Source organism: Garra rufa, chromosome 15, assembly GCF_049309525.1.
Source record: "Garra rufa chromosome 15, GarRuf1.0, whole genome shotgun sequence".
In the NCBI taxonomy this organism is placed as follows: Eukaryota; Metazoa; Chordata; class Actinopteri; order Cypriniformes; family Cyprinidae; genus Garra; species Garra rufa.
The window spans coordinates 27976876-27994739 of record NC_133375.1 but is presented as its reverse complement, the minus strand read 5'-3'; the positions used below and the strand labels follow the sequence as shown (position 1 = coordinate 27994739).

The window sequence follows — 17864 nt, the reverse complement described above, 5'->3', positions numbered from 1 at the left end:
AAAAAAACTCATTGTGCATGATTTATAAGCCTGTTTCCTCATGGGGACCTAAGAAATGTCCCCACAAGGTCAAAATCTACTGGTATTACTATCCTTGTGGGGACATTTGGTCCCCGCAACGTGATGAATACCAGGTACACACACACACACACACACACACACACACATATAGTTTACCTGCATGTGAGTGTGTTAAGTTCAAGGAGTATTTTAAGTAAATATTTAGGTCAAATTAATTAATTAATGAATTAATTAATAAAAAAGGGGGAAAAGTTTAAATCCCTGCATTAGTTACATCACAGAGGTGTATCCCAACTTTATACAATATTATGAAACGTAAATTTGCATATGTATTTGTAATATAAAAAAAAACACATTGATGTGCACAATATAAATATGAACAAATAAATTAGTAGTTAAAATGTAAAAAATGATTTTTCAGTTGTAGACAAAAAGATTATTGCAGTACGTTTTACAAGTGAAAAACTTTTTTTCTACGTTAAAATGTTAGGTTTAATTCAATGTTAGTGTCATTTCTTTGTAGTTATTTGTGAAATGTACTTGCAATTTATTTTATTTTCTTTCTAGAAAATGTTGTAATGAACACTTTTAAGTAGTCATCATTAGCTATTGCTTTCCTCAACAGAAACCAGTTCTTACCAGCTGTTTAAAAACTCGCGCTTAGTCATTTGGGGTTTTTGCCTGTTAATTTGTCTGTTGCAGAATATTGCATCAGGCAGAATGAGTGCTAGTTTGACTAGTTATACGTACACGATTTTGATTATGAACATTTCAGTCTCCATCATACTTTTAAATAGATTCTTATTACGGTACCAGTATCAGTTTAGATGTCTTTTTATTTTTTAGAGCTAAAAAACTTACAGACTACAGCACATCAGCGCTTCTATTCTCCTCAGTCTTTAATCATAACAGTCGTCACCAGCCCACTCTCTCTCTCTCTCTCTCTCTCTCTCTCTCTCTCTCTCTCTCTCTCTCTCTCTCTCTCGCTCGCTCGCTCGCTCTCGCTCTCTCTCGGTTGATGTGAAGTGTGTGTGGTACGTGTTTACAGGGACAAGGGGGCTGGTCTAACGGAAAGGAGGTGGGTAGGAAGGGGCGTGAGATTATAAAACCGAGGATCGGCGTATGTCTGTTTGTACCTTCCACACATTTAGTCCCTACCGCCCACGGCCACCATCTGCTGCTCCCAAAGCAGAGGCTCATACAACGGCGTCAAGCCTGGAGCTTTAACGACAACAACGGGGTAAGGACGAGCTTTACAGTCAGCGGATAACGTTGGGTTTGGGTTTGGGTTTGGGTTTGACAGGCGAGCGGATTGAACAGAAGCACCATGGTTTTGATTTTAAAGGACGCGGCGCAACGGTTGGATTTGGTTCATTGTTGGGAGATCTCTGGAAATGTCTAGAAACTACGTTTAGGCCAAGTGCTATAGTTTATATAACTTATGTCTTTCGGAGGTTTGTGTTTCGACACACCGATTTAACGTTAGATGCTGGCGGACTCATTGCAGCCCCTGCGTTGTTACGTTATGTTTTTTTTCAATCGTTCATTGTGTTCATTCAGTGTGGTGATTTGTTGAACATCACGAAGGCATGCGAATAGTCGCATGTAGAAAATAGCGTATGTCGTTGAGTGGATAACTGACGGAAATAGCGAGCTTTTTCTACCAGAGTTATTCTTGGCACAAGTCTCCGGGGCATGTGAATGCAAGTCCCTGCTGGTGACGTGACTTGCTTTTACTGCGCCTGTAGTCTTAATTTCTATGTCTGAGGAGGGTCTTTAAAGGGTTAGTTTACTCAAAAATAAGAATTTTGTCATTTTATATCAAATTCGTGTCGTTACAAACCCTTATGACTTACTTTTAGGGACACACAATAGAGATATTTTGGAATGAAGTCTTTGTATTGACAATGAATGGTGACTGAAAATTTTAAGAATCTAGCGTTATATAAGAACTTATAACGCATAAAAGTAGTCCACAAGGATCGTCTTTTTATTCCAAGATTTTTGGGGCCACACGATAGTTATTGTGTAAAAATCATACTGCGTGCATGAGAAGTAAATGTATGAATCATCTGAATCGATTCAGTTGATTCTGTTCATAACACCAGTTTGAGCTGCGCTGAATGATTCGTTCATAAATCGAACTGATTCGGTTCTCGAGTTCAACTCTGAGTGATTCAGTTGTGGATGTTAGCTAAGTGGTGTATTTTTGGTCTATTCTCATACGAAGCTAAAGCAAAGTAGATGTGTAATATATCGAAAATGTCGTTTTGGCTATTTTTAAGGTGATTTTTTTGCATCCTTTTCTACATCTTTATAACTATAATTCATACTTACATAAGGGTAATAATACACAAATTATCCCTATATGTGACCCTGGACCACAAAACTAGTCTTAGGAGTCATTTCTGAATAAATAATTAGGATAGGACATTATTATTGTATATAAAATATGGAATCTGAAGGGGCCCCCCAAAAAAAATCCTTTAAAGTTGTGAATGAAGTTCTTAGCAATGAATATTACTAATAAAAAAAAATATTTACGGTAGGATATTTACAAAATATCTTTATGGAATCTTAAGACTGGTTTTGTGGTCTTGGGTCACACATGTGCATTTGGTTATTAGAAACTAGTTTAAGAATTCAGTACTATAGTGCTTTTTGTGTAATTGAATACATGGCCAGATTTACAATGAAGCTATTTTTTTTCCCACCTCAGGTACCCCGTTTAAAGCACCACGGTTCCCAAGACATTGGATTAGCTGAGTGAACTTTATCACTAAAGCTAAGACCACCGTTGTTGCGGCCATCCACCAGTCCCACAAATCAGAACAAAATGGTGCAGAACAAGATCACCGAAGTTACCGGATTCCATCGCTCTTTTAAGGTGAGAGTGTGACCTCGTCTCTACTGCTGTTGCATGAATAAATATTTAATTGTTTTGGCATTAGCCGATGGATCACATCACATAATAGGTACAAATGTTTTCATTTATTTATACTTAGACGAGGTAAGAGATCAGGCAGATTCCATTGCATGGGTATCAGAGATCATAGGGCATTGATTAAACATTAAACCGAATGCCAGCAAGCTCTTAGCTGTTCATTAGAAGCCTAGTAATAAGTACAAAGAATGTGCAACATTGTTAAACTGTTAAAATCTTGAATAATGCATATATATATTTTTAATCTCCAGGGCCAAAATCCTTTTGAATCTGAGGAATTTTCCAAAACAGGATCCCATCTCCTTGAATCTGCCTTCAATTTTGATTGTTCCGCCCGACATGGTAAATTTTTATTTATTTATTTTTTAATCTAACTGTTGTGGAAAAACCAATGGGATGACCTGGAAGTTGACAAAAAGCACTGCTTGTGATTTGTGACCTTACACCAGTGTTTACATATTTTAGATAGATACCATCTGCTTTTTTTTTTTTTTTTTTTTCTTAGTATAATCAAGTTGCTTTCTGTGGGTGTTTATATGACCGCGCAAGGTTTTGAATCGGAATTTTCTATGTTGTGGTTTCCAGACATGCTATCCAGCCAGCCCATCGACATCCCCGATGCCAAAAAGAGAAACAAGAAGAAAAAGAGATGCAGGGCAACAGACAGCTTCTCAGGGCGATTTGAGGGTAAGTGCATATTCTATTTTTGCATGGCTAAGATGTTAACATTTCACCAGGGGAATTATTCAAGTATACTTTTACAGTCTGACAGATCCAAATGGGTTCAGTAGTCCAATGATAAAACTTTTTTTTGTTGTTTCAATTTCAGATGTGTATAAACTCCAAGATGAGGTGCTGGGAGAAGGGGCCTATGCTAGAGTAGAGACTTGCATCAACCAAATCACCCACAAAGAATATGCTGTGAAGGTAAGATGCTTTATAGGTTACACGTGTTAAATTCGACTTAACTAACCTGAGCCGTGACAATGCGGTATAACTTAAAATAGCAGTTGTGCTCTGTAAACAGATATTCCATGTGAAGCATCCGTGCAGAAATGGCATTCGAGAGCTATTGTTAGAAAGGACTTTCCCTTTGAAGCCGTCTCTTGGAAATTGAATCAAATGGGTTACGGGAATGACATTTCCCACTTTGGCGAGCAGACGTGACTGTAGTTGTTTTGTGCTGACTGGCACTGTTGCATGTGATTGGTAAGGTTATGTTAGATTCCTTCAGGCTGTGGTGGGTGAGGTCACACTTATGAAATACACACTTGGGTTAAAAATTTTTTTTTTTTTTTTTTTAACAGAATTCATTATGTAATTTATTTTACAGTTGTGAATAGTATTTACTTTGCTAACTGAATTGTTTGCACTTTCCTTTGTAATTTCTCTAAACCAAGTGATGTTGTTGTTCACAGACACGGATGTTTGAACACAGTCCTTCTGTTGTGCTACTGTACTTTTCAAGTTACAGAGCAGGCTTAGCGGAAATACTTTGTTTTTGTTAGACCAGATAGAAGACCAACCAATCAGAGACATGGAACAGTCACATGCTCTTAACGTTCATAGCTCTTATTGGCTGGTAGACCGAACCGTGGGGGGAACATAATGTACTGGCAAGTCTGGTGAAACATAAACCTCAAGAGAAGGGGGGGTTAGGGTGGAGTTTGAAGTGTTTACCTACTTTTTTTTTTTTTTTTTTTACTCTCTCGCACGTTGCGGAATCTAGAACAAAAGCATATTAGGAAATGTACATTGTGTACCAGAAATGTCTTGGTTTTTACTTTTTTTTTTTTTTTTTATTTGAGAAAGCTCAAGCTTTTTCAGTTCTTAAAGTATGACTTACTAAAACCTCTTCTGTTTAAAAAAAAAAGTTGACTTTTGTTATTTAAGATTTAAAAAAAGAGTAGCAATATAGCATATTTTATTTTCAATATAAAGTCCTCATAGAAGCCACCCAAACAAAGACAATCCAATGATTTAGGGATGTGTTTCAGTCCCTGAGGGGGGTGGATCATTACTAGCATTAGGTCAGTTTATGCTGGGATGGGTTTCAGACAACTCTCACCAGATGTCCTGCCAACCCCCTCCTCCTCTTTGCGTAGTTTGTGGCGTCCCGCTCTGAACAAAAGGAAAGGCTGAATGAAAACAACCCCAGTAGCTGCCTCAGCTGGGCTTAGGTAGTGTTTACAAGCGTGGTTTGATTTACAGACAGCGGTCAGACTCTATAGGGCCTCTTCTAAAACTAACATGGAGATTTATGGGTGCGTCGTATAGCACATAATGTATTCGCCAACATATTCTGAAAGATTTTCTTTGCCAAATAACATGTTTAGACTTCAGCAACTAGGTGAAATATGTCACCACATCCCCCAGGTTCCCTCAAGCATTTATAATACCCTGTAATTTTTTTTTTTTTTTTGCGGCTTTTGAGTAGATTGATTGCTGACTCAGCCATTCAGCAGCAGCGCTGGGGTTTTTGGGAATGCGCTGGCCCGCAAGCCTCATTCTTAACCCTGATACACATTGTGCGCTCGCCTGCACGCTTTCAATAGCACTGCTAATCCAGGGAGCTGGAAGAGCCGCACGGAGTTAGGAAAACACAGAGGCCTTGCATGGGGGAGGATGTGATTCAATGTCAACAGTAACTTTTGCTTGTGCATTTGGTGGTTTGACCCAGGGGCTCTCATTGTTACTTTTCTGTTTTACTCGCCTTCATATTGTTCTAAACGTATGACATTCATTCTTCTCCATATAGTCAAAGTGGAGTAAAAAAAAGGATTCTATCGTTTTATTTAATTTTAAAATGTGCACATCAACTTACATGTGACCATAAGGGTCAATAAATAAGCTTCCCATTGATGAATGGTTTGTTAGGATAGGAAAATATTGGTCCGAGATACAACTATTTGATAATCTGGATTCTGAGGGTGCAAAAAAATCTAAATATTGAGAAAATCGCCTTTAAAGTTGTCCAAATTAAGATCTTAGCAATGCATATTACTTATCAAAAATGAAGTTTAGATATTTACGGTAGGAAATTTACAAAATATCTTCATGATCTTTACTTAATATCCTAATGATTTTTGGCATTAAATCCATCATTTGGAAACCTAATGTATTTTTGGCTATTGCTACACATATTACTCAAGGTTTTGTGGTCTAGATTCAGATATGCAGTGCAACAAACATAACAGTAACATACTTGAATATTCATGCATGTAATAAAAACACTTGATAGTTCACTTGTTTGGTGAGCTATTACTTTGAAGTGGTTTAAACGGCTCTGTTTATTGCCTTTGAAAGTTAATTTGTGCTCGGAGTTGTCACCTTAGGACGTTGTATCTCATTTAGCTTTGATCCTAACCTGCTGTTTTTTTTCACCTCGTAGATCATTGAAAAAAGGCCAGGACACAGCAGGAGTCGTGTTTTCAGAGAGGTGGAAATGCTGTACCAGTGTCAGGGACATAGGTAACCTATTCTTTCCTAACAAGCCTTAAATTTAGACAATGAAAAACTTGCAAATGTGGTTTTAACGCAAAACGTTGTCTTTTGTCCATCCAACAGAAATATTCTGGAGCTGGTTGAGTTCTTTGAGGAGGAGGACAAGTTTTACCTTGTGTTCGAGAAGCTGAGAGGAGGTACTTGGGTTTTCTCTAGTGTTATGTTACTCTTGAGAAACATTACCCAGTCTCCCCTGGGCCCAGCCATGCGTAATTAAATTGAGACCCTCTCCATTGGAATGAAGATCGTGTGCCCTGGTGTTAATGTGTAACAATGTGTTTTTTTTTTTTTTTTCCTAAAGGCTCTGTCTTGGCCCACATTCATAAGAGGAGATACTTCAGCGAGCAGGAAGCCAGCATTGTGGTGCAGGACATTGCGAGTGCGCTGGACTTCCTTCATAATAAAGGTATGAGGACAAACTGGGAGGGGTGCTTTAGGCCTGGAAAAGGGAGATAAGACGATGATGTTGCACATGGGGAAGGGGAGGTTATGGGGGTTGTTGGAAGTCATATCGAGTTGTAACTTGATCATATTTCATCGACTAGCTTAAGGGATGCGCACTGGATTTCTAGGTGAAATTGCGGGCTGATGTTTAATTCCTGTTTAGTTATGTTGGGTGAGGGGATGTTAAACTAATTTTAGTAGCACTTAGCAACAAGCTGTTTTGGAAACATTGCCTATCTTTTCTCCCGTCGACAATCCTTAGCCTGAATATCACACAGCTGACGTGTGACTTGTGTTTGTGCTTTTGTAGGAATGGCCCACAGAGACCTAAAGCCTGAAAACATCTTGTGTGAACACGAGCACAGGGTGAGTCGTTTACAACAGTGCGTTTGCCTAGTCAGAGATTTAGACTTTGCATTTGTGGTAAAAGTTATATTGGATGTTTCAAGATTTTCTGTTGACGCATTTCTTGCAGATTTCACCTGTGAAGATTTGCGATTTCGATCTGGGCAGCGGAATTAAACTCAACAGTGATAGTTCGCCCATCTCCACTCCAGAACTCCTCACTCCAGTAAGTGTCTCTGTGACTTTAAACTAAGTATTTGACTGAGAAACAAACATAAGCTGTTAATGGCCATCGCCCAGTTGTTTAGAAGTTTATGGATAAGATGTACACATTGTCAATGTCGTTTCTTATCAGGAGGACCAGCTTTAATGTGATTGGCTGATGTTGAGTGGTGTCAGTAGGTTAGCTCATTCTGATTGGCTAATTTAATCATTGTAAACACAGTGATCCAGTCAAGGAATTGTTTTATGACCACAGTCATAAAGCTGAAGATTATGAGCACAATATTTGAAATGGGCTACGTCATTATAAGCTCTTGAGTTTATCTCTGCTTTGTGCGTGTGTAAACAAAGATCTGTCTTCAGTGTCATGGCTTTGAATAAATGGGGCAAGACAGGCTAGAACAGGTGATATGGCGGGGGTGGACAGTGAGAAATCCTCAGCAAGGGGCTTTCAGGGTAACCCGAGTTGCATCCAACAGCTTGTTGAAAAGACTATTTGTGGACTGAATGGTTAAAGGGTGAAAGGTTCTAGTGTATCTAGTCAGTAAACAATGTGGGGCTTGTCTTTTTGCCCTGTGCCTGCTGATAGACAAACGGTCTCGTGTGATTCTGCCGGAGGGGAGAGGGTTTGATTCAATGCACTGCATTTCAAATGATTGTGTAGTGAAAAAGACCTTGAGGTAGGAAGCTTCTAGATACAGATGTGTTAGAATGTTCTGTTCTTGGCTGTTTTAATTTTTTTTCCCCCAAGAAATCGGAGTTCCAGAAATGCAACTCCCTTTGTAAGAAAAAAAGAGATGTTAATCAGAAAGTTTGTGATTTTTAAACTTTGAGGCAGTGTTTATACAGTTCAAATGCCCCCCTCTCATGCTACTTGTGGACGTCATGAAGACAAGAATTCAACCCAAACAAACATTTTGGGCCTTTGTGCTCCAATTTCCTGTCGTACCTTCTCCCTCAAGCGCAGTTTAGACTCCATTTCTCATTTGTTTTTGTCTCTGTGGATTTCCTCAAGCCTGTCTGGGCATTAGTCTTTCAGTTAGTGTTACCACCCCACACCTAGCAACTGCTCCGTGATTGGTTTAGTGAGAGGGTGGATGAAAGTGGGAGGAGCATCTAGTGCACTCTGGTCATGCACTCAACATGTTTTTCTTGGGCAGGATCCCAGGGATCTTATCAGGGTTTTTTTTTCTCTGCTAGCTTGATGTTAACTCTTTGTTTGTCAGTAGATTTTTACTTTTCTTTTCTTTTTTCTGTTACCGCAGACTTTTTGTGGGTGCATGTATTGTGCTCGTACCATAAATGCTTCAACTCGTGATTTCTGAGAAGTGCATGTACTTCCTGTACCACATAGAAATTGCTTTCTCTTGATAGATTTTGCACTGCATGTTTAATTTTGTGTGCGGTAACCTATAACCACAGGGGAAATTCGTACATGTATAGGTGACCTGCTCGCTCAGCTGATGCATGTCTTCCTGCCAACCACAAACACTTGAACCAACTGTGCGACTGCTCAAGCCAGTTTGTCCTTCCTTGGAAAGCCCCATATATAATCTGCACATGTTAGATGCTAGTCGCTGCAAGTGACTGATGCAATGCTATGCTGGTCTTGCAGCTAAAGTTGGTCTTGAAAGTGAAAATCTGCTGCGCAGTTATCATTCGAGACCCTCCCTCCCTCTCTCTTATCTTCAAGACACAGAGATAGGCTCACAAGCAAGCCAGAGAAATCTACTTGGATCTGAGCCATAATTACAGATCGCTCAGTTTCCTTGGTTTCTAGAAACGGGATACAGTTGGGTACACAACTGACTAGTTACATCCTGTAACAATGTATATGTAGCTCTCGATTGGTTATGAAAGTCTTTTGTTTAGAAGTGGGGGTGGTTGAGAAGTGTTCACTTGAATGTGAGGGTGTTGAGAGGCGGCGAGCAAAAACAGCCGTGTCGATGGGGGTTGGGTGCAACAGTGGAAGCTTTTGTCTGCGCTCAGATTCCTGCACTGCGAAACAGCATTACATAAGTGCAGGAAGGCGGAGCAACAACGGCAGCTGGGTTGAGGATAACAAAAGAGACTAGCAGAGCAGACCGACCGCTTCCTTTAACCTCAGAGACGCAAACCAAAACATGACTATGTTGCACTTGAACACCTGTGAAAATAGAGGGGGGTTGGTCATACCCTACATTGGATGGGGTAACATTATTGGTTTATGCCCACTTTTGAACATCTAAATCGTATGATACATGCATGCGTAACATACATGAGTAGAAATTACTGTAATTTGTACTTTTACATGTATGGTTTAGATATTTCCCTTGATGCGTTAGAAATGAAGTGCACAAATTCCAGGAAGTTCTGGGATTTGTGATCTACTGGAAAAACCGTTTAAAGCAAGTTATTTTGTAACGCTGACCTCAGCCTGAATTGCATAATTATAGGGGCTTAATGCGGCAAGATGGCCCAGCCCGTTCAGAAAAACTAAAAGGAACCCAGTTCCGCAGATCCTTCCAGAAAGGTCTTTGTCCTCCTGAACTACTGAACTGTTACTCCACAGAGGTTTTGTCCTTTTACATCAAAGATGTGTGGGTCTGTGTGCTGTTGTTGTTGCTGCAAACCGAGTGTGTTGCTGTTATGTAATAAAACATGGTATGTAGGTTTTCTAGGACGCACAATCCTTTCTTTTTTTTTATTATTATTTTTTTTCCTGTCCCAATCGTGACCTAGTTTTAGGCAGAGGCAGTCGGAGCCCGAATCAACAAAGCTGCCTGCACTTGCATGACTCACTACCTCGCCTCCACAGTAACGATTGTTATGTCACAGATGGTTACTTCATTTAAGATGCTGTATGCCACCGTCGCATTTTCCATTTGGACTGCGGCAGAAATGCGCTTCGTGAAGAACCGGGGGTGAATACTTTCGCATTCAACTAGTTGAATCTGTCGACAACCCCCCACTCCAGCTTGGCGCAGTCTGCTGTTTAGCATGTGATTCTCACGCTGTCGGTCTTAGACGTGCTTAGAGGTCTAACAGAGAACATGACACTTGTCGGCTGAATGCAAGAATGAGAACAGGGATGCCTATAGTAACTGTAGAAAGTGAAATGCAGCTGTACATAACAAACACATGCACTTTTTTTCCCCCAGTGTGACTTTCTTCTCAACCCTTCTTCCTCTTTTTCTTCCTCTCACCTTAGTGTGGATCTGCTGAGTACATGGCGCCAGAAGTTGTGGAGGCCTTCAACGAGGAGGCCACCATTTACGATAAGCGTTGTGACCTGTGGAGCCTGGGAGTCATTCTGTACATCATGCTGAGCGGTTACCCTCCCTTCGTGGGCCGCTGTGGAAGCGACTGTGGATGGGAGAACGGAGAACCTTGTCAAGCGTGTCAGGTACATCACACACCCTAGTCTATTCACCACAGTGACTGTGCACCTATGTCAAAAGTATCATATTCATGTGCACCTCAGTGAGTAAAACTCATCTCTTGTTTCTTCGCTTTTCCCCCCCAGAATACCTTGTTTGAAAGCATCCAGGAGGGAAAGTATGAGTTTCCAGAGAAGGATTGGGCTCATATTTCCTCTAGTGCCAAAGACCTCATTTCCAAACTGCTTGTGCGGGATGCCAAGAAGCGTCTCAGCGCTGCTCAGGTTCTCCAACACCCCTGGGTACAAGGGGTAAGAATTGTTCACTACAAAGTGAATAATTTATTTTATTTTTTATTTTATTTTTATTTTTTTTAAGTAACCTTAGACTGTAACTTCATGATTTCTTACTGTCGTCTTTCCTTCTCCAGGGTGCCTTTGACTATCTCCCTTCCTCTATTCTGCTGCAAAGGTAAGTTGAGTTGGTACCAGCTTTTCTGGTAGTACTTGTAGCTTGTAGAATCCGCATCAAGCTAACCTTGTCCTTTCGTGTTCACAGGAATAGCAGCACTAAGGACCTGACGTTCTTTGCTGGCAAGGCCGTTGCCATGAACCGGCAACTAGCCGAGCAGGATGACCTGGAAGAACAGCAGCTGCAGGATTCTCCTCAGGTCGTCACAGCCGGTGCCACGTCCATGCGGCTCTCCCCTCCCTCCAACTCCAAACTGGCCAAGCGCAGACAGAGAAGTAGCCTGCTGAAAGGAGCGCCCGTGTCAGCCTCCGAGCTCAGGCAGCTCCTGGCACCGCTGGTCATTGTGGGAGACTGTGCTTGATCGGTTGAGCTGGGCTCCCCGTGAATGGACAAAGTATCTGCTACCTTTTGTGCAAATCCCTCTCCGTTTCTTCTGCCCACTTGAATGGGACCCAGTCCCTTCCTACACAGTGGTTCAGTTTGTGCCTGTTGCAAATCTAGTTTGCTTTCTTAAGAGCTCCTACAGCACTTTGATCAACTCTCGACAGCATGGAAATCTCCTTGAGAGCTCAAGGCGAATGAACTGGACTCTGTTTAGGATAGGGATTGGGTTACACAAGCCATTCGGAAATTTGTCTAAAGGTAGAGCGTATAATACCAGCTCAGACACCAAAGGTCTAATACCTCCCACCCCGCCTTCCCAAACCTTTTTTTGTGCTGCTTCCACGTTACAACTGGATCCACTGTGAATTTTCTCTGTGAGAGATACAACTGCATTTGTTTTTCAGGACTGTTTTGCCTGTAGGTGTTTATGTGCAAATATCCCCCCTCCCCTTCAGCAGATACTGAAGATACTGGTATGTGCTTATGCAACCCTGATGAAGGCTATTATGACATGCATTACCTTAACAGAGATCTTGTATAAGTGGAGCGAAGCTCTGGTAATAGTGCCTCACCTAACTTAATGCATCCCTGTCCTTTTAATTGCGACAAGACAAGCCCCTGACCATTAGGAATAGCTATCTTATTTTCTGTTATTCAAGCACTTCCAGATTGTGTCCTTAAAGCCAGACTATCCCAGCAGTCTGCTTTCGAGACATGGGTTCCTCTAGTTTAGGAACCGGTAATTGCATTTGATCTTATGCAAGGTTTTCACCTTGCAAGACTTTGATTGGAATTGCAGCATCATGTGCATCCAAATCGAAGTCTAGGAAATCGTAACGGTTTCACCAAAAATCTTATCAATAACTGATAAGAGTGACTATAAACATTTCCTAGCACAACTGGGATTGAGAGCATGCTGGGAAGCGACTAGATGGTTGCACAAGCACACGTCTGCCAATGTGACTACAAGAATGACAATGGTCGGTATCAGAGAGTTAAGGCTTTGAGCTTGTACCCCACTTTAAGGGGGATGATTATGGTACGGAAATATCGGATTGTGGATGCCACCAAAAAGAAAACTATATAAATATTAAAGAGGGGAGGGAGAGATTATTTTCAAGTAACATAAAACTAAAAAAACAAAAACAAATGAAAAGTAAAAAAAAAAAAAAAAAAAAAAATGGAAAAAGCATTCCAGCAAAAGTATTTTAAAAAAAAACTAAACAAAAAAAAGTCTTCCAAGAAAATGTAGCTGTATGAGTGAAATGGTCTAAGAAAGTTTACTTCTTGTTTTTTCTTTTTTTTCTTTTTATACGTTAATGGTTGACTCCAATACAGAGTGTGCCACACTGATGTTTCAAAGCTTTGTTTAACTTTTTATTGAAAGAATATTATTTTCTATCTTATTTTATGCAGGTGCTGTTCAGGTGGAACGTTTTCCTTTTTTATGGTTTTGTTACTTTATTAATGTTGATTTAAAATGCTGTAAAGTGCGAGAAGAGTATGTAAATGTGACTGGAGAAAGGAAGGATTTAAACGAAGGAAGGAAAAAGAGAGAGTCTGTACAGATCTGATGTTTTACTGTTTTCATTCTTGCTTTGGAAGTGACTTCAGGGTTGTTTAAACTCCCTTTTCTCTCAAATGATTGGTGGCTTTTAGTAAGACACAACAATTTTTGCCAAAGTGCACTCATTTTGAATGCACTGCGGTGTTTGGTAGTTCCGATCTTGAATCAGTTTAGCCTTTCCCATGCCAATTTATAAGACACAGCATACTTGGTTGAGCTGAGCACAGACCATCCTTCCCTCTCTGAGGTGCATGAAGCATTTGAGTCCAGACGTCTGGATTCCTATTAAGTCTTTGCAAGCATTAGTGTCACCAATGGGAGTTCAAATCACCCAAGCAAATGATTCTGTTGAATGTTTTATTTTATTTTTTAGAGCGTCACCCGTTCTGTCGTGTTGCTCTGAGATGCTTTGAGAAACCTAATGGCAGTCCTTGGTTTTGAAGGACCCATTATGCTGATTATTATGACACTGATTGTAACCTATCAATTTTTGTCTTTTCTTTAAGAATCTTTTTACACATGCATCCTTGTGGGTTTTTTATGTCTTATAGTAAGACTTGAATTGTATGTGCAGCGGTTTCCTCATGTTTTGTTCAGGAAACTTCTTTTGCTACGATGTACAAATGGCAGAATTTTCATAAGCTGAGATTTAAAGCAATCTTTGGTCTGGAAAGTACCATTTCCGCCACTTCTGTTCAGTATTTTATCTTTCTCCTTGGCTTTGGTATATTGCAGATACCCCAAGTGTTTGGGTTTGTATTTTCTGAAGAGTCTCTGGCACTTGGCTGGTCCTCTAAAGCCCCTGTGCCTCTGACAAAAGATTTCACCACTCTTTTACCCATATTATAATTATGGGTTGCCTTGTATTAACAAACTTGGATTCTCAAAAATGATTTTTTTTTTTTTTTTTGGGTGTAGAAAGTTCTCATTCAATGTTCCTGTTTTACACAGCCCAATATTAGCCATTACAAACAAGTGTAAAGTATCTTAATATGAAGTTTCCTTGTTTTCTCTTTCCCCAACCCAAAGATTATTGGGATAAAAGAATTCAGGTGCACAATTTTTCTTTTTTTTTTTTTTTCTTTTTTTTTTTATTATAATTATTTTTTTACAAGCTAATGTGACCCTCTAGCTATTGTTTTTGGGGTGTTGTCAACAACACTTATTAAGAGCACTGTTTGTCCATTTCCAAATTAAAAACTTTGTCAAATAATAATTGGGGGAAAATCTCATTTGGAGTAACAGGTATTGATTTAAAAAGCACTTTACTGTACCATGTGGTTGACTGCAGTTCACTCGGAAGCTACATTTATGACTGTTGTGACAGAATTTTGTATTGTTTTGTACAAAACAAACAGACAAAAACGCAATAAAATGTTTTGAACGACCTTCTTTTGTCTTGTGTTTTTCTAAAGTTGAACTTTATCAATCCCACGTCCACCTGTGTTCACACAAAATCACGAGCTTCGTATCACATGCTGATACTGCAAACATTGACACATCTAATACAGATCAATCTCTCGGAAAAGGTTCTCAAAGTGACTGATCCTGTTGACATAATTGCACATGTCACTATCACCTGAGCGTGAGTCACATGATGCATCGCCTTACTAAGTCAACGTGGCTGGAGCTGCACTAGAGAAGTGCTGCTTTTTATTTACTTGAACTTTCCAGGGTCGAATGCTTCTTTACAGGGTTTGGTGCAAACAGTGTAAAAGTTAGCCAGCCCACGGTTACCATGGAGATCTCTTAGCAGCCTACTGTAAAAGTGTGGGTTGAACATGAACATGCAGAGGGAGTGAGTCAACAAACTGTTTGGATCATGCCACTGTGTGTCCTCAGATTCACAAGTGTGAGCGTGCAGTAATTGAGGCCTGTTATAACTTTGCTTGTGTATATATTAAGATTATTGATGTATAAAGAACTTACAGTATCTTTATAGTACGTGAATGGACAGGTGCAAAATAACAGGTCAGTTTTAGTCTACATCAAGATTTTAGGTTAAATGTTTAATGTGAAAAACTGACATTTTAGGTGCTGTAACTAGTTACCATCCGGGTTGGAAATTAATGAGGGCTTGTGGCAAAATGTCCTATATTCAGGACAAAGGGGCAAAACAATGCCTCTGCACAATTAAACGTTTTACGGTTGTTGTGATTAAAATGAAATGTCAAAATTGTGTCAAAAGTGTCATCTCACACTGCATCAGATTGCTTTTACGCGCTGTTTTGTGCCGATTAACCAATCAAACGCGTTTCTGTTGAATTTCGGAATGCATTGGCCAATCAGAGGCGCGTAGATTAATCACCGCTGAAAACGAGGAGCTGTTGACTAGTGTGTACGTTCGCGAATTCCCTCATCATAAACAACACAGTGCAGATACGATGTAAAAAAAAAAAGATTATATTCGTAACTTCAGTGATTATAACGGGAGTTTTTGCATAACTTGTGGTAGACTTGGCTAATGTCATCGACCAATATGTTTGTCTGTGATGTCAGAATGTGACGTGCCCAAAATGAAACAAAATCGATATTAGCCTAATAATCATTATTACAATATAAAGAGCAATAATCTTCAATAATGATTTTTGTCATATTATATATTGAAGCCCTATGAGCTGTTTTTTATAAGTTTAATTAGATACCATTTTAAACAGTCTACTGTTATTTACAACAGTTTAAAATATTAAATTAACTGGGTACATTTAAGTATTTGACATTAAAGACAACATATGGTTTTTATAATAATTAGGTGATTATAACAATTGCCCTCACAAATGTGACCCTGGACCACAAAACCAGTCATAAGGGTAACTTTTTTAGCTTTCAATTGATGTATGGTTTGTTAGGATACAACTATTTGAAAATCTGGAATCTGAGGGTGCAACATTAAAGTTGTTCAAATAAAGTTTTTAGCAATGCAGATTACTAATCAAAAATTAAGTTTTGATATATTTACGGTAGGAAGCTTACAAAATATCTTCATGGAACATGATCTTGACATGATTTTTGGCATAAAAGAAAAATCTATCATTTTTACCCATACAATGTATTTTTGGCTAAGTTAATTTCTGACCCTGGTTATTAATTATTTTTAACTTCATTAAGTTTTCAACCATTTTAATTAAATGTCCCTGCAATGAAACAAATGTTTGTTTTTTTAATTAAAAATATTTATATTTCGTCTGTAAATTAAAATGTGACCATATAACACGGCTTGTAGAATAATTAGAAAATCGTTAATTAAGATGGCGTTTAGGTGTGTAAAATAATAAAAACAATAATTATTTGTTTATTTATTAAATAAATAAAATGCAGACTCGCATGTTTTGCACTATAACAAGAGATTTGTACATCTTCATACCTATTACTATGGTATGTCTCCCTCTAGTGTTAGATGAGCATTTTTTTTCACCAATGACCAAAGCTCTCTCACTGGATACTGGAAACTGTTTGTGGTAATTAACCTGTTACGTGTTTAAAAATTTAGTTAATTTTCCAATGATAAATCAGGATTTTAATTAGATTCGAATTAAACCCTGTTTCTAATAGGCCGAGAAGTCCTGCTAATTAAGAGCTGGAATGGCATTCAGGTGTGCACACCTTTATAAAAGTGAGATCAAAAGTATTACAAGAGGGTTTAGAGTTTGGAGAGGGAAAAATGGTAATTCTGTGTTGGCTAGTATCTGAATGAGGTGTGTTTGTGGTTTATGTTCATACTTGCAGATGTATATTTAAATGTGCTAGGTGAGTATTGTTTCACTTAAAGTGTTGACCATGATTTGAAATTATGATTTTTTTTTTCGTCTTTTTAAGATGTTTTATGCTAGAGATTCTTCAAATCCTTCAGAATAGCTACTTTGACCAAACTAGGATGGTTTATATGCCTTGGTGGGTCTTTTGGGTTTGTGTGGGTGCTTTTTAAATGCGTTTTTAAACTTATTGTTTTAAGCTGGTCAGGTTGGGAGGAAAACTTCACAATCAAGTAAACAACAGACCTCCCCCCCCCCACCCATCCATTTTGGTCATTTTATTTGTTTTAGGATGTCTCATCCGTTTGTCAATTGAATTATGTACAATTGTTAGAGAATCTGGACAATACAATTATCAATTTGTTTAATTGCTATTGTCAGACCAAAGGATCTACTATTTTGCTTGTTAAATGCACAAGGTGGCTTGTTTTTCTGTTTTCCAGACGGAAGATCGACAGAGGAACAATAAATTGAACGCCACTTCCATTCCTAAAATAAAGCTATTTTGTGTGTCGTGTCAATTATTATGAACACTTCTCACTGTGTGCACTCCTTCACACTCACCTGACTTATATAAGCAAATTGATATTCCTCCACACCTTATAAGCCTTCGGTAACAGACGTGCACATAGCACTTAACTTACATCACAAAAGAAACACTGAATACTAATTTAAAATAAAAAGATACCAAAGACTTTAAGAAGAAGCCTAAAACAAAATTGTAGCATGTTTAACGACAGACTGACATGACATAAACCATCTGCTTGATTGCAGAAGCACAACGCAGCTAACATGCTAATTCTCACAGGCAGATGATTCGGTCAACTATGTTACGTAAAGAACGCGACGCG

At 39.1% G+C, this 17864-nt stretch overlaps 1 protein-coding gene across 1 annotated transcript; it reads left to right on the top strand.

The window, feature by feature from the left end:
* The first annotated feature begins 1165 nt into the window (after positions 1-1165).
* On the top strand, positions 1166-14649 carry mknk2b (MAPK interacting serine/threonine kinase 2b). Its single transcript, XM_073819333.1, has 14 exons — positions 1166-1261; positions 2741-2908; positions 3217-3307; positions 3551-3652; positions 3795-3892; positions 6357-6436; positions 6533-6606; positions 6771-6875; positions 7224-7279; positions 7389-7484; positions 10671-10865; positions 10986-11150; positions 11270-11310; positions 11398-14649. The coding sequence occupies exons 2-14, from the start codon at positions 2858-2860 to the stop codon at positions 11669-11671; spliced, it is 1428 nt and encodes a 475-aa protein (XP_073675434.1). The 5' UTR covers positions 1166-1261; positions 2741-2857; the 3' UTR covers positions 11672-14649.
* The last annotated feature ends 3215 nt before the right edge of the window (positions 14650-17864 follow it).

Excerpts from the sequence above, each read along its gene's own strand:
- mknk2b (XM_073819333.1), top strand. The coding sequence starts at position 2,858 with ATGGTGCAGAACAAGATCACCGAAGTTACCGGATTCCATCGCTCTTTT. Across the intron at positions 6,876-7,223 it reads GGACTTCCTTCATAATAAAG|GAATGGCCCACAGAGACCTA; the intron begins GTATGAGGACAA and ends GTGCTTTTGTAG. Across the intron at positions 11,151-11,269 it reads AACACCCCTGGGTACAAGGG|GGTGCCTTTGACTATCTCCC; the intron begins GTAAGAATTGTT and ends TTCCTTCTCCAG.